Raw genomic sequence first — 20,000 nt, forward strand, 5'->3', positions numbered from 1 at the left:
TCCCTCCGTCTTATATCGCTCTTCACCATCAGCCAGACGGCCTTCCAACAGAGCCAGACCCTAGCCTATCAGTGTTTATGTTTTTCGGAGTCCTCTTGTCTGTCCGCATATCCCAATCACAATCCCCCACCTCCCACCCCTCAAATCTCTCTCTCAGCCCAGGGCTAAAACTCCTCTGACTCAGACCCAGACTCCTGTGAATCATCACCAGCAGCCCCCCTCCCCTTCCCTCTGCTAAATGTTGCCATGGCAACCGCAGGGGTCTGACTATATGTAAGAGTATAGTTACTGTCTCTGTGTGTGTGTGTGTGTGTGTGTGTGTGTGTGTGTGTGTGTGTGTGTGTGTGTGTGTGTGTGTGTGTGTGTGTGTGTGTGTGTGTGCGTGCGTGCGTGTGTGTGTGTTTGTGTGTTTCTACTTCAGGCAATACTGAGGTCAGAGCCCATGACCTGTTTTTTCATCTGCCTTAAAGACACACACACTCACACTCACACATACACATACACATACACACACACACACACACACACACACACACACACACACACACACACACACACACACACACACACACACACACATTCCTGTCATACCAGCACATCACTTTGCCCCTGCCTCTGACCTCATCTCCCACTGCGACGGGGATCCTTTGAGGAGACCCACCTCTTAGATGCCTGCAGAATCAATACATCCTTGGTGCTCATCTGGATGTGTGTGTGTGTGTGTGTGTGTGTGTGTGTGTGTGTGTTTGATGCTTTCTGTGTTTGTGTGTGTGTGTGTGTGTGTGTGTGCGTGCCTATGTACGTCAATGTGCATGTGTGTGTGTGTGTGTGTGTGTGTGTGTGTGTGTGTGTGTGTGTGCGTGTGCTTGTGCGTGTTTGTGTGTGTGTGGTGTGTGTGTGTGTGTGTGTGTGTGTGTGTGTGTGTGTGTTTGATGCTTTCTGTGTTTGTGTGTGTGTGTGTGTGTGTGTGCGTGCCTATGTACGTCAATGTGCATGTGTGTGTGGTGTGTGTGTGTGTGTGCGTGCAGGCCAGAGGCTTCGTGCTGCAGTCCTGGGCTGCTGTGGAGCCTTCGTTCACAGCCGAGCTCAACCGCATCCTCCCCTTCATCAGCCGTCCCCAGGTACACACTCTAGTAGTAGTACTACCGTAGGACCGTAGTACTACTACTGTGGTTGAAATGACTCAGCTTTTATTAGAATCAACATATCCTGGAGGCAAAACCTAACTTGAATGAAACAACGTAATATGCTTTTTTTTGTCGTGAGTTGGTGCAGGGTCATGAAATCTGAGGTAGGCGTGATTCATGTTTTGTTTAATGGCTCTTTTATTTTATTTTACACAGTGTTTAGAAACCAGAGAACAGCTCTGAACATACGCAGGAGTGAGGGAATAATAGGATAATTAAATCATCACAATGTTGAATGACTTTGATCTGAAACAACACAATTCTGTTGAACATTAAATGGCATTTGTGACATTACTTAATACATTTTGATTTAGAAAACATCAGCCAATTAAAATAAACACTCCATTAACACATTTTACTTTGTGCATGTTCTTTCCCCAAATCTTTGCTCATCTCTCCTCTCACTCAGGTGAACTGTAGCAGGGTGCTTTCTCCAGGCGAGTCCAAGGCTTCCCAGGCCTCTGGATCTCCTGATCTCCCCTGGCTCCTGTGTGCAGAGGAGTGGCTACTCCCTGCAGAAAAAAACACATGTGTTGCGTACTCTTTTAGGTGTGTGTCTGTGTGTACATACGAGGAAATGTATGCCTGTCTCCATTGCTGTGCTTATGCATTCACATCACATCCCAGTATTGGCAGAAAAATGCTATGCATATTTTAATCATGTATTCAATAAGCTTTCAGAATCACATTTCTGCCTCTCTGTCTGTCTGACTGTCTGACTGTCTGTCTGTTGGATCATCTCCTATTCTTCCCTTCCCCCATCACTCAATTTTACCTCTCTTACATTCTCTCTCTCTGACTCTCTCTCCCTCTCTGTCATTCTCTCTATCTGTCTCTGTCGCCTGCTCTCTCTCTCTCTCTCTCTCTCTCCATCTCTCTCTCTCTCTCTCTCTCTCTCTCTCTCTCTCTCTCTCTCTCTCTCTCTCTCTCTCTACAGTATGGATGGGGGTGATGCAGACTTCATAAAGACGGTTCTAGGGCTGGGATGCGAAGTCCACAGATTTGATCCAGGCTATTCCAATGCATCTGGTGGTCACCTTGGCAACAGTTTGGCTAGTAGCCATGGTGACGACGGAGGCAGCGGCGTGGTCATCAACCACAAGATGTGGCTGGAGTGGCGATCACTGCGTAAAGGCACGCGCAGGAAGAGGGGCATCCTGGGTAGTGTCTCTCAAACACTGCGAGACACCATGCAGGCACTCAGCCATCACAAGGTAAACACACACACACATTGATGGATGGAAGCATAGGCACCGTCTGCACATATACAATGCCAAACAAATATACCTTATCACCCCCCCACCACCACCACCACCACCCCCATCTCAACCCTCCCTACCCACAAAGCTCCCTCAATTGCGGGTTTCTATAGCAACAGTGCTCTGCGCCATCTCTGGCTGCCATGGCAACAACTTGAGTCCCTGTCACCACCAGAGGGCACTGTGGGCCCACAGTTCTACTACAGATACCCTCATAGGACCTCTGTCTGAGAACCCACTTGTGATTTGGTAACAGTTTACTTGATAGGGAATGTGCCTATTACTGTAGCATAAATTCCCAGTTCTCCAGAGCTACTGTTGCAATATTTTTTATACTATGTGTTGTGTTCTGTAGTTACGACCTTGTATTTGAACCGATAGTGTTTCAGCACCTAATACATTCATCTCTTTGATATCTAACTATTTCTCTTCATGTAGAGATGATAGCCAATCAAACACAGCATGAGGTCATTTTGAAATAAGACAGGATGTTTTTTTTTCAGGTGGACTTCCTGTATGCCGACCTGCTCAGTGCTGAGTGGAGAATATTCCAGAACTGGATGGAGCAAGGAACCCTCTTGAGCATCCAACATCTTGTTGCCACGGTGCACCTGCAATGGGCAGGGTTTGAGGTGGACGGGACCAACGAAGAAGTTGTCCGCTATTGGTTCAGCATTCTGCGTGGGCTGAAGGCTTCCGGCTTTCAACTTGTCCACAGCTCGCCAGGAGAGGGTCGAAGCGTCCTTAAACAGTCTACAGCAAGCGCACACAGCTCCTATACCCTGAGCTGGGTCAACATGGGAAACTAAGTGCTCTCTCTCCCTCTCTCTCTCTCTTTCTCTCTCTGTCTCTCTCTTTCTCTCTCTTTCTCTCTCTTTCACTCTTCATCTCGCTCACTCAGTCTCTCTCTCACACACACGCACACACACACACACACACACACGATAGTTTTCCTAAAGACAAAGTAGTCACTGCTCTTTCAATTGACACAAAGCATACAGTTATCCAAATATGTTCTACAATGCCATCTAGTGGTAATGAGTAGTTTTTTAACAACACTTAGGATACATATAGCTACTGTGTTTGTCAGTGCCGACGTTGGGACCTTTTGTACTATGGCGCTAAAACTAAGATAGTGCTATTTTAATCGAGAAGTGGATCTTCATGTTGCAACGTAAATACCAGATTTATTTTTAATGTTTCGAATGAACTTTAGAGTTACAACCAAGACCTTGAATTATTTTCTCGAAATCACATATTTTCTATTCTTAAGACTTCTTACAGATGTTTCGAATAATTTATAAGGCAAACTAAGACCTATTTAACGATTTATTGAATGTCCTTGGAATTTGCAAGCGGTCCTTGTGTGAAGTGATCTGTCGAATGTTGTCTTTTTAGTTGCAATAAAATATTTTGTATTGATAGGTTGTTTTTTTGGGGATTATAATTGTTCATTGAAACACATAACTTGTACTCATACTGATATATTTAAGGTTTGAAAGTGATTATATAACAATTATGTGTATTTGTGTAGGCAAAAGTGAATGACGTAGCCTACGCGTCTATGTGTGAGTGACTGATATGTATTTATATCTAAAAAATAAAGACACCGTTCAAACGATTAACAATAAAAACAACACAACACCACTTTTGAAATAAATTTGGAATCAAATATTATATAAGTCAATATCATAATTGTAACAACCGTTTGTTCAATATTATACGAAATTCTTTATTTTATATCAACACATATACTGTCATTAAAGAAGGTTTCATAGACTGTATACAATAATTCAAGGGTAAATACAAATGTTGAACGAACACATTCCTCGGTTGAGTTGAGACCCGCTGGAGCGCGGTGAAGAATGCGCTTTCTGGCTCCACCCTGCGATACGCAAATTACGGACAGATGTTTACACCAATTCAGGGTGGAGTTGCGATTTTTACGTAAGAAAAAATCCATATCCTGTCTTTGGAACCTGCGTGACAGGCCTAGCAACCAATAGGCATGTAGCGTTACAAGCCTTGGACCAATGAGAAGTTCGGAAATCTGGTCCTTTTCTTCAGTCTTCGGTTCCTCCGTGGATAGGGCAGCGCCAGATATTTCTTGTAGGAATCTTGAGATAAAACAACAACTTCACTTGTTGGATACATCCTACACTTCTCCGTTTTGACGGTGAGTACAGTGCGTTAAACGGGTGGGTTTTATACCGCATATGTCGTTTAGGTATGCGCACGAGTAGCGTTACGCCCTATCAGAGGCGCTGTCAAGTTACTTCCTGCTCTGACAAGGCCGAAGAACCCAAGTTTTATTCAACCGTTCTCCTACTAAAATGTTAAGAGTGAGGCAATAAATAATTTACATCGCTCACGAAACAAGTATTTTCTCGTAACGTTAAATGTAGGCTAACTCGTTTAAAGGAATAATTGGACGCGCCGGCTGTTGGCCTGTGCATTACCGTCATACGGCTCTTACAGTAGGACACAACAATCTAACCATATGTACATGTTGGGTTAAAATCAGCTGGATATTAATGATGTCTATAGATACACATCGGCTCATATGTAGGACCTACGGTAAGCACTGAGCACTTACGGCGTGTTTCCTATGATCTCACTGGTATCATTCAGAAGCTTGTAATTAGGAGACCACAAATAGAAACCTTACCCTATAGTGCACTTTTGCCAAGCTATATGGGAATTTGTTTGTGTTTAAAACCAAATTGGATCTGATCTTTTCTTGGGAGATTACAGAACAATGTACAGCTACACAGTCATGTTTCCCATTGAAAGACAAAGGGTACAAAAGGGTTACACAAATGGTCCTGTGGTTCTCTGGCACGAATTCATTGAAATTTGTGTGCCCTTTTTGTACAATCATATTCTACTGCACATCTACAAAATGATCGTCTGTTTAGGCGTCTCAGTATTTTTAATACTGTGTGCAATAAATGCAACAGTAGGCTATGGCCTCGGATCAGAGTGCAGCTTGTCACTGAGAAGTCGTTGACAATCTCATAATGTGATTGCTGTCTCCGCGGTTTTGAAAACTCTACCCCAATGAACAGGCTCCTTGTTAGTTCTGCTTCTTTAGTAGTTTGTCTGGTATTCTGGTGTCTACTTCTTGACCGGTCACATGAGTGTATTTGAGGAACCTCGACCACATGAAGGCTTTTGCCTTCCTCTATACAGAACATCTCTCACATTGGAAACCTCAGTAAGTAATTCCCTATGTGTGTGTGTCTCCTTGTTACAGGGCCCAGGAGCCACTGAACACTAAGCCCCTCTATCCGCCATGCCTCTGGTGACGAGGAACATCGAGCCCAGGCATGTGTGTCGCCAGACACTCCCCGAAAGCGTCCGCAGCGAGCTGGAGTGTGTCACCAACATCAGCCTGGCAAACATTATCCGACAGCTCGGCAGCCTAAGTGAGTTTTGTGTGTGTGTGTGTGTGTGTGTGTGTATGTATTTACGTGTTTATGTGTGTACATTAGCCTTAATTTCTGTATGAATGTACATTATTGATGTGTGTGTTTGTCTGTGTCTATTGACTATTTTTATACATTAGCCTTAATGTGTGTGTGTGTGTGTGTGTGTGTGTGTGTGTGTGTGTGTGTGTGTGTGTGTGTGTGTCTCTATTGACTATTTGTATACATTAGCCTTAACTTCTGTCTGAATGTACATTATTCATGTGTGTTTATTGACTATATGTGTTCATTAGCCTTAACTTCGGTCGTGTGTCCATTATTCATGTATGTGGTTGTGTTTAGGTAAGTATGCGGAGGACATATTTGGGGAGCTGTTTGTCCAGGCGGAGGCGTTTGCATCACGGGTGAACACGCTGGGTGAGAGGGTGGATCGCCTGCAGGTCAAGGTCACCCAACTGGACCCCAAAGAGGAAGAAGGTACACACACACACACACACACACACACACACACACACACACACACACACACACACACACACACACACACACACACACACACACACACACACACACACACACACACACACACACACACACACACACAGAGAGAGAGAGTCAAAACCTCATTAACAACAATTAATTGAGAGGCGATGTCAGTTATGAATATATGACGTTCTGGAAAACCAGAGCAAAGAAAAAAACGATGACGACTGTAAGTGCTGTCATTTTTTAACATGGTCCTAATTTGTGTTGCTACCTCGAACAGAACAATAAGGTAAATCTAAATCTGTCCATTGCCTCCATTAATACATCAATAATATATCTACCCTCGCTCCAATTTATTTTCTTATTGCTTACGTATCTCTCCTATCAATGGTTATATTTCATATCTAATAACTCCATTTATTTGTAGATCATTTTTGCAGTTCTTTGCATTTTCTTTTTAAGTTTCACTGACAGCTGTGAGACACACATTTCCTGCGTGGCACTACCAAGTAAATTTGATCTTCCTTTGTCTCTTGACCCCCCCCACCTCCCTTCGTCTCCCTCAGTGTCCCTGCAGGCAATCACCCAGCGCAAGGCCTTCCGCAGCAACCTGACCCAGGACCAGCAGATGTTCACCCGGCCCTCCCTGCCCATGCCCGTCCAGGACACCTACAAGACCTGCGACGAGCCCCCGCCCCTCAACAACCTCAGCCAGTACCGGTAAGGGGCCCAGAGACACACACTTGAGCCCAGAGAAACCCATAGAATAAGATGATTACTTTATTAATCCCAGACGGGAGGCTTCGATGTCACAGCAGCAAATATTGGACGGTAGTAGAAAATGAAATGCAATGAAATGAAAATATGTATCACTGCACAATAAAATTGACCTGAAGAAATGCAGATTCAGAAATAAATGTCACCATTATTGACAGTTGAGGTGGAGGTTGAGATTATTGACAGCATATGTTATAAATTGACAGACTCCTAAATCTAAGTGACGTCTAAGGGAAGAACTCTTAAAAACCCTTAAAAGGGTACGTCAAGATATCTGTACATCGACGTTAGCCTGACTTACCCAGATGCAGACGAGTTAAAATCCCAAATTCATCATGTGCATCCAGGGGAGGAGTTCCCTGGGTCAGCATTTGCTTTCCGTTACTTTCATTATTTGCTGAGTTACGGTAGCCTTGCCCGTGTTCATGGGAGGGGAACACACTACAAAGACAACTTTCCCAAGATTGTGAATAGTCTCTTTCAAAACGAGTGCTAGTAACAGTACAACACGATTGTGTTTGTCAGCAAACACACAGATAATTTGGCATTATTTTTGGCACTGTGATTATTAGGCTACATGTGATTTGCCGATTGCGCAATTATATTATCCGCTGCTCCGAGCTGCTGAGTAGTCAAAAAAGAGAGTGATCCGTCAGCGGCGTGGTTACTAGCACTGGTTTTTAATAAGTCAAACTCGTTGGGAAGCAATTAAAAGTTCATTCCGCTCACATGGCGCTAAGCCAGTGTCATTCTGTAAGTTAATGGACGATACAGATATCTCTGTTTATCCTTTTAATAACACTTATGTGCCTATGACGAGAAATGAGGGAAGGAAACTGTGAAAAAGAATTTCCCTAAGGGGACAACTAATAAACTAACTTATGAATGAATCATAAATTAATCCTAATAGAGAAATGAATCGATCTGAGGTTGTCTGGTGCATGTTAATTCATGACATCTGTGAAACACACAAACACACACAGACGCACATGCACACGCACACACAAACACACACACAGGCGGGATGTTGACTATTGTGTGTGGTGGCCTGCAGGGATGACGGGAGGGAGGCGTTGAAGTTCTACACGGACCCGTCCTACTTCTTTGATCTGTGGAAGGAGAAGATGTTGCAGGATACCAAAGACATCATGAAGGAGAGACGCAAGCACAGAGTGAGTCCAGCACAACCCCCCTCACACACACCACACTACCTTGCACCATACTACACCACAGTACCATACACCACACTACCATACACCACACCTGCTCAAACACGTGTGCATGTGTCTGGTGGCTGCTTTTATTTGCAACTCCTGAATGTCAGTGATCGCTGGTCATTAACCATATGTGTGCACAGCATGGAAAAGCACTTATAAATCCCTCTATCACTTTTCATTGTCATTTCCTAATTTTTCCTTTCTTTCTCTTCTCTCTTTTTTTCCCTCCATTTTTCCCTCTCTTGCTCACCTACCATGTCTCCCTCACCCTCTCTCCCCACTCCCCCTCTGAGCAGAAGGAGAAGAAGGACAATTTGAACCCGCGGACCCTGAATCCCCGTAAGATCAAGACCAGGAAGGACGAGTGGGAGCGTCGCAAGATGGGCGAGGAGTTTGTTGTGCCCAAGAATGACCTGACGTGAGTTTGGGGGCAGAGGGATACCGGCTCTCAGCCCAACAGGGCTCACCAAAGGGTTCGGATCCCTCAATTCTGTTTAGAGAATTCCAAGAAACAAGCGTGCGTTTGTCTTGGATAATTAGAAAATCATGGGAAATTTACATCCTTCTTTTATAGAGACATACTTTTATTTTTTTTACCCAACTGTAAACATGTAGTCACATGGACGTTAGGTGTGGTAGAATGTTGGAAGGCATGAGCTCAGTTACGGATCCGTTACGTCCTTGCGGACCCTCCTTGCGTCCACCGCAAGGGCCTGACGTGCGCCTCCCAAAAATTGAAACTTACCGTTGAGGCGACGCAGCAGCAAGGGCTGTGATTTGTCCATTCACTAAAACCCGACGCAGAACCAAAACAGGTTCACAACTACGTCGAAGCGTCTGCGTGATCTTTGCGTTGCGTGATGGGGGACCATAATCAGCCCTTTAGTCACACCAATGTCTTAACACACAACCAACCCATGTTTAAATCAACCAATCCGGATGAGCTATACATTCACCAGTTTTTGAAGATGATGATCGAGCGGGCTATGAAAGTAGCCAGGATGTTTTATTGTCCACCTTTTTAACCGCATTATACCTGTGATTGATCACAAAAGTAAATTTTATTACTGGTGGTCAGGATTTCTTACCAATCCGTAAATGAAAGAAAGCTATTGCAAACGGTGGATTTTAAGGAACGAAATCCAAACACAAAAGTCACTCAAAACTCGTTAGAGGTTGCGTAAGAGAAAATGTTTGTCTACGTGTTTGCTTATGATTACAATATGGTGGACTCTTTTGTCGATGGTCATGTTCGGTCCAAGGGCAAAGCAAGTCATATGCACTGGCCCTTTACTAACGACTAAGGCATCTGGGAGCTGTGACTCTTACTGACATTGGCTCCTTTCCTTTTTAACCGCGTATGAACCACAACGAACCAACCAGCCCTGAGCCGCAGAGCCCAAAGACCTCTGCTGTGGGGATACGGACTCAGAGTAAAGTCTTATAACAGAATAACAGACTTAAGTCATACAGTCATACAAAATAGTGGAATGCCACTGGAATCGTTCACAAACATGAGCTGCTGCCACCTGGTCAGAATCAGAATTGCTTTTGTTATATTGTTATTGTACAAGTACACAAGAGTACAATTCTTAGGCTTGGTTCAACAGCCCCATAGCAGCAACAATACAATATAAGTAAATAGATAAGTACAAATTATAATATGTAAAAAAAAATAAGGCTGTCAAACGATGACACATTTTAATCGCATAGTATTGGTGAGTTAAATCACAATTAATGGAACATTTTTAAATTCTATTTTAAATCCAATCCAATTGAAGTTAAATGAGGGCATCAAATGGAATGACACATTATCATTCATACCAAATGTACTTCATAAGCAAAAACTAGACCAAGTGATCTTGAGGGAGTTTTATTGACTCAATCAGTGTGGGTTGAATATGAAATTTACGGAACACTACAGATTTGGGAATTGTAAACAGGCAGTTACTTTGTACAATTGTAAACCAACAGTTACTTCAAGTGTAGTTTAATTCAAATAAGAAGCACCACAGATTTGGGAATTGTAAACAGGCTGTTACTTACTGCAAGTGTTATTGAATGTAAAGTAAGTGGAACTAAAAGTGTATGAATTCTGATATGAGGGGAGAGTGGGTTCTGTGGGCATAACCTTTCAAAATCACAGTGAAAATATAAAAAAGTGTGCGCTAGCTTTTATTAAACAAATTAAACTAAGATTGCGTTATTATCGAGCAAATTTTACAACCCTAGTAAAATAGTAACAAGGTAAAAATAAGTAGTAGAAGTTTAGTAGCACACATGTCTGGTTAAACCGCTAGGGTAACAAAGAACCGCTGGAATCACATTGTACACCTTGTACATATTGTGTTAAAAGAGATGTTTAAGTTAAAATGATACAAACACCACCCTTTCCCGTATGCTTGGGACTTCAAATCCCCTTCTATACAAATGTCCTCCAGGTGTTTGTGTGGAACGTCCCCTTGGTGGACGGCCATAGTGTCACAGAGAGCTGGAGGAAGGCGTGTGCGCCGTGCTGTTACTGACGCCACCGTTGTGTCTCCAGGAACTCCACGGAGGGGCTGAACCTGAACGGCAGCATTGGCTCGGGGGAAGGCTTCACGTCTGAAGGCTACGACCAGAGCTCCTACCCCTACGAGCCCGGCTCCCCCATGTCCCCCTTGCACGACGACGACTTGCCCCCGCCGCCTGACATGAGGTAAGGCCCCTCCTCCAGGTTCACCACAGCATCAACGACGTCAGCAAACAAACAACACGAGGCGCACACTCTGCCCGCCTTTTGGCTCCGCACAGTCACAGCTATCGAAGAAGATGAGCATAGCATATACCACAGAGCTATACGTAGTAGCACAGAGCTATACGTAGTGGCACAGAGCTATAGGTAGTAGCACAGAGCTATAAGTAGTAGCACTGAGCTATAAGTAGTAGCACAGAGCTATGCATAGTAGCACAGAGCTATGCGTAGTAGCACAGAGCTATAGGTAGTAGCACAGAGCTATAAGTAGTAGCACAGAGCTACACCATAATATACAAGGCTCGCATAATATGGTGTAGAGGGCGGGATGACTCAGCAGTTATTTTGAGGGTGTCATGTCAGCGCGAAAGCTTGTTCATGTTCAGAGTCGGATTTCGGGTGCAAATGAAATGTCTGCTCTCCGGGATGTCCTGAAGAGAAAGCGGAGCGTCTGGGTCGATGCCCCGGGTTATTCTACAATGTTTGTTTGTTTTTAGTTTGACGTTGCATGAATCGAGGAGGGGTTGTTATCGTTGTTGTGGTTGTTGTTGTTGACGCGATTTTATACGGAAGACAGAGTAGCGTACGTCAACTGCATCAGGGCAAGTTTGCTGGGTCGGGAAATATTAAATCTGCACTGGTTGAACGATAAGTTTCAACCCCGTTGCCGTGCGTCCCGGTCTGATGTGTGCGCTCTGTTTTCCAGCAGCTATGACGGAGCATCCACCCAGAAGCGCCCCGGGGTGCTGAGCCCCACCCACCCCCCACCTGCCCCGCCCATGGGCTCCCAGACGGGCGGCCACCGGCCCGGCCTCGTGCCGCCCCCCGCCCCGCCTCCCCCGCCTCCCGTCTCCGGCGGCTTCGGAATCCCCCCGCCTCCCCCTGGGTTCGATGCCCCGCCCTCCCCCCCGCCCTTCTCCTCCTCTCCCAATGCCTATCCCTCACCCCCTGCTCCCCCGCCCCCTCCCAGCTTCACCTCCCTGTCCCCGCCTCCCCCACCTCCCCCACCCTCTATGGGCGGAGGCCCCCCGCCGCCACCCCCTCCACCGCCTCCCCCCGGCCCCCCTCCCCCCCCCTCCTCCTCTGGGTTTGCTCCTCTGCCTCCGTCCGGCGGTGCTCCTCAGCCCCCGCCCCAGGAGGAGGAGGAGGGGGACGCCCACAGCGACCTGCTCCAGGCCATCCGCCAAGGTACAGCCCCTGCCCTCTGCGGTGCCCGCACACTGCACCGCACGCTCAGAGCCGGAGCCCTTGAGCTGGCTCAGGACCCAGAGTCTGCTTGTGATCCAGTTAGAGGCGGGGCGCGGCCTCACGGTGCACAGAGCGCTGTGGGCGCACCGGTGTTCAGATCCTCTGCACATTCTAGACAAAGGGATCCCCATTCTGGTGTGCACAATGTCTACAGTCAGGTCCCACAGACACACTGAAACTCTCTTTGGGGTCCCGGAAGGAAAACATTTAAGAACTCTTGCTCTAAGATAATGTGTCCACGTCAATAGTTCCATTTCTTGTATTATTATGGTCTTAAGGTTAACTTTTCCATGGCTTCCCCCCCCCCCCCCCCCCAGGCTTCAACCTGCGCAAGGTGGAGGAGCAGAGGGAGCAGGAGAAGCGAGACGACGTGACCAACGATGTGGCCGCCATCCTGTCCCGCCGCATCGCCGTGGAGTGCAGCGACAGCGAGGACGACTCCTCAGAGCTGGACGACGACGATTGGTCCGATTGATCCGATTTTGCCCGCCCCTTCCCCACTCCCCCCTAATCATTCGTCTCCTCACCCGACTGTGTGTGTGTGTGTGTGTGTGTGTGTGTGTGTGTGTGTGTGTGTGTGTGTGTGTGTGTGTGTGTGTGTGTGTGTGTGTGTGTGTGTGTGTGTGTGTGTCTACATTTTCCGAAGATCCGAGAGTGGGACACTTTCAAATACTTCTCTATTTGTATAATTTCTGAGATTACGGTGAGCAATGTATTAAAATTACCAGCACAATGCTACTACCGGTGGAGAATCTAAATATATATATATAAAGCTTTAAAGTATGAGTTTGTGCATGTGTAAACAAAGTGATCTAGTATTTCCTATATATAGACACGTATATAACCAACCTCCCTTTTTATCATTTGTAAGCAACCTGCTTACGTTTTGCATTTTGTTTTGCCACTCTATGTACAAACAGTATACTGTAAATTCAGTATTTATATGTTCTTGATGGAAACACCATTTTTTTATTCTGTGAAACATTGCCAACATTATTACTGTTTCACTGGCCATTAGGTAGTACTAGAACATATAGTAGTTTGATTGATACGGTTGTGGTTTGTGTTTCATGTAATTTCGTATTTCATATGGCAAAAACTAATCTACACAATCTCGTTAAGACCAAAACACTCTTTTTTTTTTTTCCCTACTCCTCTTTCACACTTCTATTTCCTTCCGTCTATGGTTGTCATGGGAACAATTGCCATGAGGATGTGGTGCTCCTTTCCTTTCGGGGGGTGTGGCGATAGCGGGGCGGCGGGTTGACTGTCACCGGGACTGCTGACTCGGATTGCTTCACACAATGATCCCTGATTATTCATGAATTCATGTTACAGAGTTCAGTGTGAATGAAGACGGTTGTCATCTCCTCTTCGTGGGTATCTATAGCCACACGTTCACCTTCTGCCATGTAAAATAATATGTACCCTGCTTCGCCTATTCCAAAACATATTCCTGTGCCATTTTAGTAAGTGCCTTTATTTTGTAATTATGCCCGATCAATAATTTTTTTTGGACCAAGTGCCTTTTGTTAGAATTATATATCTTGCCTTTTTTTAATATACAAGCCACAATCAAGCAGCATGTTTAGCCACAACTCTGCTTCAAGTCGCCTATGCATTCTGTAAATTACGATGATAAACATGTCAATAAAGTTAGTCAAAATGGATTAAACATTTAGTTTTCTTTAATCCTTTCGTAGGCCTCCTATGATGCATACAGTATCAACTCCTTAGTAATGGATCAAACCATGATTAATTTAAAGACGGGTTCCTTAACCGGTATAGCAAATCAAGATAATTTGATTCGGTGTATCGAATCAAATAATGTACGAGAGAATCTGTCTTTTTATTTATTATTCCTATAAATACCCTTGATTTATCTTCAAAGCGGATGTCACCTGTGTTGTTTCCCATGTGGCGGACTCTGCTTGGTGGGTGGGAGGAAGGGAGGGGGAGAATCTCCTCGTGGGCCAGGACATGAGCACACGTGGAGGAGGATCCATCTTATGTAACCCCCCTCCTATCCTCCTTATGTCAGCTCCTCATAACCAGACACGACAGGGCGCGTGTTGGGGCGGAAGGAGGGGGCCCGAGCTCCACCAAACCTTTCCTTTCACCACCAAATTATTTAACGCTCAGAGCCGCGGGCAGCTTCTGCTGGGGCTCCACTGGATTAAGACAGACAAGCAGACCGGGAGCAGAACAAACCAAGATAGGACTCTGACGTGGATTGCTAGAAAAATTCACATTTATTATTCATCTTTATAAAAAAATCATTTGTTTCAAAAAGGTTGTGCAACAGGAACATAGGATCACAAACTTTAAAAGTGCCTTTGATAGCATGTGCAAAATAGAATCTCCCAGGTCGTAGGACATTTTTAAATAGGCATTGGTGCACACAAGACTCGACCTCTTCAGGTCATCAAACATGTCACATTAGAGTATGTTAGGCCAGAGAATGTTTAAGGGCTTGCATTTGAATCCCAACATCCTGTCCTATCTTAAAGTGCTAAAGATGATCAATTCGTTATCCATACCATACACGATTTATTGGGGTGCTTTCCGCTATAGACGAGATTGCTGATTCCCGTGATTGCTCCATCCTGGACGTCCAGGGGAGTTACAATTGATTGTGAATGAGGCACAAGAACACAAGAGACGGTACATTCAGTCTCTGTAGGGGCAGCCAGAGTGCTCCTCCAGCCAAGATTGTGGCACAGTACGTTCTGCTAACATGGGATCTGCAGGCACACACTTCATCTTCTCTGGTACATTTATACAACTTCTGTGTGTATGTGTGTGTGTATGTGTATTTGTGGCTGCGGTCGTGTGTGTATGTGTGGAGGTGGGTGTTTATGTGGGGGCTTGCGTTTGTGTGTGTATGTGTATTTATATGTGTGTATGTGGAGGCGTGTGTGGGTTTGGCAGCCTTTGCGCTTCTTCTGCATTTTGGCATCTTCAAGGTGGTCTGTGTAACTTGGTCCGTTCAGAGGGGGGGGCTGTGGGTGTTACACGTCGACGGGGTTGTGTGTGTGCATGTTGTGTGTGCATCTGTGGGGGCAGCAGGCCTGCAGCAGCACCTTGCGGATGTCCTTGTTTCTCAGGCTGTAGAGCAGGGGGTTCAGCAGGGAGCTCCCGGCCGCTGGCACCAGGGTGGCATAGGTGTACAGCGGGGGGCTGGACGCGTCGCCTAGCAACCCCCAGATGGAGAAGGGCATCCAACAGCCCACGAACACGCTGAGCACCAGGATGAGCCGGGAGAAGCCTCGCCCGCTGCTGTGTTTGCTTGCATACGATTGGTGGGCGGGCTTGAAGTGTCTCTGGGTGGCGATGGCGTGTGCATGGCGCCTGGCCACGCGGCAGATCCCGGCGTACAGCTGCAGGGTGATCGCCACGATGAGCAGGAAGCCCCCGCACAGCAGGGACAAGTATGTCCTGGTCAGAGGTTGCGCCACGGAGCAGGAGGCGGGCTCGTTCAGGCAGTTCCATCCCATGGCTGGCCCCGCCCCTATCGCGCCGGCGCCCAACCAGACCAGCAGCAGGAGGATGGCGGCGCGGCGGCGCGATTGGCTGGACCCATAAGTGAGGGCGTGGCTTAGCGAGAGGTAGCGGTCCAGAGCCACGCCCATCAGGCTACACAGAGAGGCGGTGAGGGAGGTGACCAGCAGGCCCGAGGTCAGCAGCTCAGACCAATGGCTGGGCTGCAGGCAGAACAGGAAGAGAAAGTGCAGGATGAGAGCGACGCCGGCCAGCAGGTCGGCCATCCCCAGGCTGGCCAGCAGCAGGAAGACCGGGGCGCGCAGGGAGGGTGTGGCCAAAATGGTCGTCACGACGATGGCGTTCTCGGCGGCAATTAGGGTTCCCGAGATGCACAGGGCCACGCCCCACACGCTGAGGGGCGGGATGTCTGACGGTATGGAGTCCTCCGGTTGGTCCAGAGAGAGCAGGGAGGCGGCACCTGAAGACTCCTCCCAGGCCGCTTCAGAGGCGTTCAAGAACATGATTGGCTCACAGGGTCGTCACTGACTACCTGAACGAGGGGAAGCAAGATGAGAAAGGTTAAGATCTTAGTTTTATTACTAACACACACAGCTGGCCTATTCTTAGAAGCTATTGTGTTAAAGGGATGCCTTTTGTGTTGTATTAATAAGGAGATGCTAGCTTTGACCGGACAAAATCAATCGGCTTAAAGGAGCACTTCAAACGGTGTAACTGTACTCCACACTGAGCTCAGTCATTTCACTTAAACATGTTCTGTTTTTTATTTGTTTTGGATATATTAAATAATAGGTAGGAAATATAACTACTTTCTTTTCTCTACCTGGTAAAGACGCGTCACTTGATGATAATGTACACTACAGGCAACAAATTATGAACGAATGAAGGCTGCGTGGTTTTAAATGACCAGCATCACTGCTCTTGCAGGACTACATGAGGCAGCTCATCGTTCGAGACATATGTTCCTCTCTGGTCTCTCAACGTCTGGTGATCGGGGAATACCCGGCGTAGTCGTGCCGTTGTGTGAGGACCGGATTGCAGGTCCGCTGCACCGCATAGTGGATGCCCCGATTTCTCACGCACGCGCTCACGCTCCCGCCGGCCAGCTTACGTAAGGCACACACACAACGTAAAGAATCTCAAATGTAAATCTTACCGTATGTTTCGCTTCTTGTGGTAAAGTATGTAAGACAGCAGGACAGTTTGTTTGGGATCTTCCAATATAGGGGAAATTCCTTGTTTCTTTAAAGCCTCCCAGATGTGATGCTTGTCCGCTGTACGATGCGTGTGGGTTATTCAAATAACGGCTACTAGTCCTTTCGTCTTCATATTCATATTCCTCGTTGGAGTTAGAGTAACATTTAACCGCGTGCCGCTTTTATATCTTCAATATATCCCGAGCGCTCATGAAGGCAGACTGTGTCTCTTGCGCGAGGGCACCTCTTTCATGAAAGCCCTACGTGACGTCAGTGGCTAGGGGCTCGACCAATGAGGTGCCGTTATAGAGGATGAGAGTCTGGGGGGAGCCGATGGAGTAATTTCATTCAGAAAAATGCGGCATCTTCTCAGCCCCTCCCACTGCGGTTCACTCTCCCTCCTATACTACTTGTAAATAGTAGCCGCTAATAGACCCCCCCCCACACACACACACACACACACACACGCATCTTCCTCACTGACACACACACAAACACACACACACACACACACACACACACACACACACACACACACACACACACACACACACACACACACCCACACCTTCTCTCTCTCTCTCTCTCTCTCTCTCTCTCTCTCTCTCTCTCTTTATCTATCTCTTCCTCTCTCTATCCTTACAGGACCCAAGAGTAGCACAAAAGAAGGTCAAATGTTTCAAGCTCTGGGAGGAAGTTGCGCGTGCTGTGCTGGTTACGTGGGTTCTAAAAAGGCGATCGCACCTCGAGCGCTGACCGAGGTGCTGAAACGCAGCATCATGACTCACGCGCCTGGTGCTTACAGACGAGGCTAGCATCGCAAACGAGGCAAACGGGAATGTTTGTACTTGTGTATGTCTAACTCTGTTCGAATGAGATGAATCGCCCATGAAACCAAATCTGATTCGAATTCCCACAGTCTGCAAATGCGAGTCTTATACTGGTCCAATATAATCCGGCTTCCCTAAAATACGACACAAATCAATTCCTAAACACGTCGGCAGCTGTTTGATAACGGCGTGGATTCTCCTACAACAGCAGTGGGCGGCAGGGAATTCGCGGTTTCCCTGGCTTAATAATGTGCAGGGGTGTGTGTGTGTGTGTGTGTGTGTGTGTGTGTGTGTGTGTGTGTGTGTGTGTGTGTGTGTGTGTGTGTGTGTGTGTGTGTGTGTGTGTGTGTGTGTGTGTGTGTGTGTGTGTGTGGGGGGGGGGTGCTAGCTACGTGGCGAAGCGCCTCAATGCCGAGACAGGGAAGGGGGGGCCGCACCACGAACCCATATAAGGAAACACGTTTCCGGTACAGCTCGGTAGGAAATGGAGCCGATAAACGGCAGCATACGTCACTAAACGGCTCCGAGCGGGAAAACATCAGCGCTGTAAATTACAGCTAAATCAGCAACTTAGTCACCATTGACACAGCATTGATTTTGAAACCGAATCGCGAGCCGCAACGAGGTAGCGCATGGCTGCCATAGCTTCATTACAAGGATCCGTTCGGCGAGAGATGCTCGTGAAAGCCCACTGCGGAACATCCCCCTTTGATCTAAATAATGAACGAGCGCTTAGACCGCACATACGAGCAGTGAGTGCAGCTGCAAATACGACCAGGCAGCGTATGTATCAATATGTGAGTGTATCAGTGTGATAATTCCGATGGAAATAATGTCGGACTGTATCACCCACATATTTATTTTAGTGGAGGAGGGGCTGCTTGTGTAACGTGGACTTATTCGGACTTATATAAACCCCACTGCAATTTGTTTTATGCGGGTAATATCAGTGACAGTGTATATGTGGGGCCCTCTCCCTCTTGTCCTCAGCCAGTAGGGGTAAACAGCACCCAGTCGGCCCATGGGTGGTGTGTGTTTCAGCAGGGGGCAGCGCTGGGCAGGTTGGGTTGCCAGGTAACCAAGTTTGGGTGTAGATCATGTTCCACAGGTTTCAGTATCTCCTTCTTGTGCCTCTCTGTCTCTCTCTCGCTCTCTCTCTCTCGCTCGCTCTCCCCTTCTCCTCCTCTCTAGATTTTCTCAGAACCAGGACCATTTTCCCCTCATTATCGACTCCTTGGATCCTGGGTGAGGTTAAAGCTTTACAAGAAACCCAGCACTCCATTCCTGTTCCCGCCTGCTGGAGCCGAGGGACCGACACAGCACTTATTGAGCGTGGTTTGGCGTGTGACCCCAGCTGGTCCATCTCGGAGGCTGTTTGTGTGTGGCTGGTTTTCAGAGTGAACTGACCGGAGACCTGTGGCTGCCAGCATGCGAAGGCTCTTCCCCAAGGTGGTGTGCTCCTCCACCCTGCTGCTCCTGGTGCTGCTCACCGCCGTGTACGCACAGTCGGGTAAGCACTGCCTGGCTCTGCGGGGATGTGTGTTTGGGATCTTTTGTTGTTCTGTTTTTGTTCTGTCTTTACTCAACGAACACCTTCGTGGTTTGGTCAAATCTGTTGGTCCAACGTCATGTTTTAATTAAGAAAGATATAATGTGTATCCCATTAGTGGATACTATAAACCCTCATTTATTCTTTCGGCATCATTGGTAAAAAAACAAAAAGGGCCACTTCAACTTTATGTAATTGCATCTAATTCTGTGCTCAACAACTCAAAGTGTTGTTATAAAATGCTTTCATATATGTTCAATGGTTTTGAGTGTATTGTGTTGATGTATATTTTCAATGGTATGATTTCTGAGGACTGATCATGTTGTATCTTTCCTTAAGATTGTTCTCAGGCCCAGTCATGTGACATGTGTGTCGGAGATTCCATCCTTAACCTGACCGGCTGTATCTGGAGGCTATGTCCCAATGGTGACACACACATGCACACACACACACACGCACACACACACACACACACACACACACACACACACACACACACACACATTCACACACACATGCATGCACGCACACATGTACACGTTCTTTCAGACCCACTCTCTCTCACACACAAACTCTCTCACACACACA

At 46.7% G+C, this 20,000-nt stretch overlaps 4 protein-coding genes across 5 annotated transcripts in view; 3 read left to right on the forward strand and 1 right to left on the reverse strand.

The window, feature by feature from the left end:
* LOC307085270 (putative methyltransferase-like protein 24) overlaps positions 1-3,695 on the forward strand; it is a 4,278-nt gene extending 583 nt beyond the window's left edge. The window contains exons 2-5 of the mRNA XM_079749973.1: positions 1,029-1,121; positions 1,597-1,736; positions 2,125-2,401; positions 2,950-3,695. Coding sequence (XP_079606099.1) covers positions 1,029-1,121; positions 1,597-1,736; positions 2,125-2,401; positions 2,950-3,255 — 816 coding nt within the window. The 3' untranslated portion in view covers positions 3,256-3,695. The remainder of the gene's footprint in view (positions 1-1,028; positions 1,122-1,596; positions 1,737-2,124; positions 2,402-2,949) is intronic.
* A 794-nt stretch (positions 3,696-4,489) lies between these two features.
* On the forward strand, positions 4,490-14,011 carry wasf2 (WASP family member 2). Of its 2 annotated transcripts, none has more exons than XM_079748806.1 (9): positions 4,490-4,622; positions 5,703-5,874; positions 6,217-6,351; positions 6,927-7,080; positions 8,192-8,309; positions 8,651-8,772; positions 10,900-11,052; positions 11,795-12,276; positions 12,654-14,011. In XM_079748806.1, exons 2-9 carry the CDS (start codon positions 5,742-5,744, stop codon positions 12,809-12,811), a joined length of 1,455 nt encoding a protein of 484 aa, XP_079604932.1. In that variant the 5' UTR covers positions 4,490-4,622; positions 5,703-5,741; the 3' UTR covers positions 12,812-14,011. The 2 variants fall into 2 exon arrangements, with proteins under 2 accessions (XP_079604932.1, XP_079604933.1); XM_079748807.1 differs by having other exon boundaries at positions 11,798-12,276.
* Positions 14,012-15,347: 1,336 nt separating this feature from the next.
* On the reverse strand, positions 15,348-16,340 carry gpr3 (G protein-coupled receptor 3; the record flags this gene model as incomplete). The annotated part of the gene is made up of 1 exon (XM_079749863.1): positions 15,348-16,340. One exon carries the CDS (start codon positions 16,338-16,340, stop codon positions 15,348-15,350), a length of 993 nt encoding a protein of 330 aa, XP_079605989.1.
* Positions 16,341-19,291: 2,951 nt separating this feature from the next.
* Positions 19,292-20,000, forward strand: part of cd164l2 (CD164 sialomucin-like 2) — a gene marked incomplete at both ends in the record, with an annotated part of 2,060 nt that continues 1,351 nt past the window's right edge. The window contains 2 exons of the mRNA XM_079749864.1: positions 19,292-19,373; positions 19,752-19,838. Of these exons, the coding sequence (XP_079605990.1) occupies positions 19,292-19,373; positions 19,752-19,838 (169 nt within the window). The remainder of the gene's footprint in view (positions 19,374-19,751; positions 19,839-20,000) is intronic.

The sequence above is a fragment of the Pollachius pollachius genome (assembly GCF_949987615.1).
Source record: "Pollachius pollachius genome assembly, chromosome: 13".
Taxonomy (NCBI): Eukaryota; Metazoa; Chordata; class Actinopteri; order Gadiformes; family Gadidae; genus Pollachius; species Pollachius pollachius.

Coding starts and splice junctions, on each gene's coding strand:
- wasf2 (XM_079748806.1), top strand. CDS start 5,742: ATGCCTCTGGTGACGAGGAACATCGAGCCCAGGCATGTGTGTCGCCAG. Junction 7,081..8,191: donor AACAACCTCAGCCAGTACCG/GTAAGGGGCCCA, acceptor GGTGGCCTGCAG/GGATGACGGGAGGGAGGCGT. Junction 8,310..8,650: donor AGGAGAGACGCAAGCACAGA/GTGAGTCCAGCA, acceptor CCCTCTGAGCAG/AAGGAGAAGAAGGACAATTT.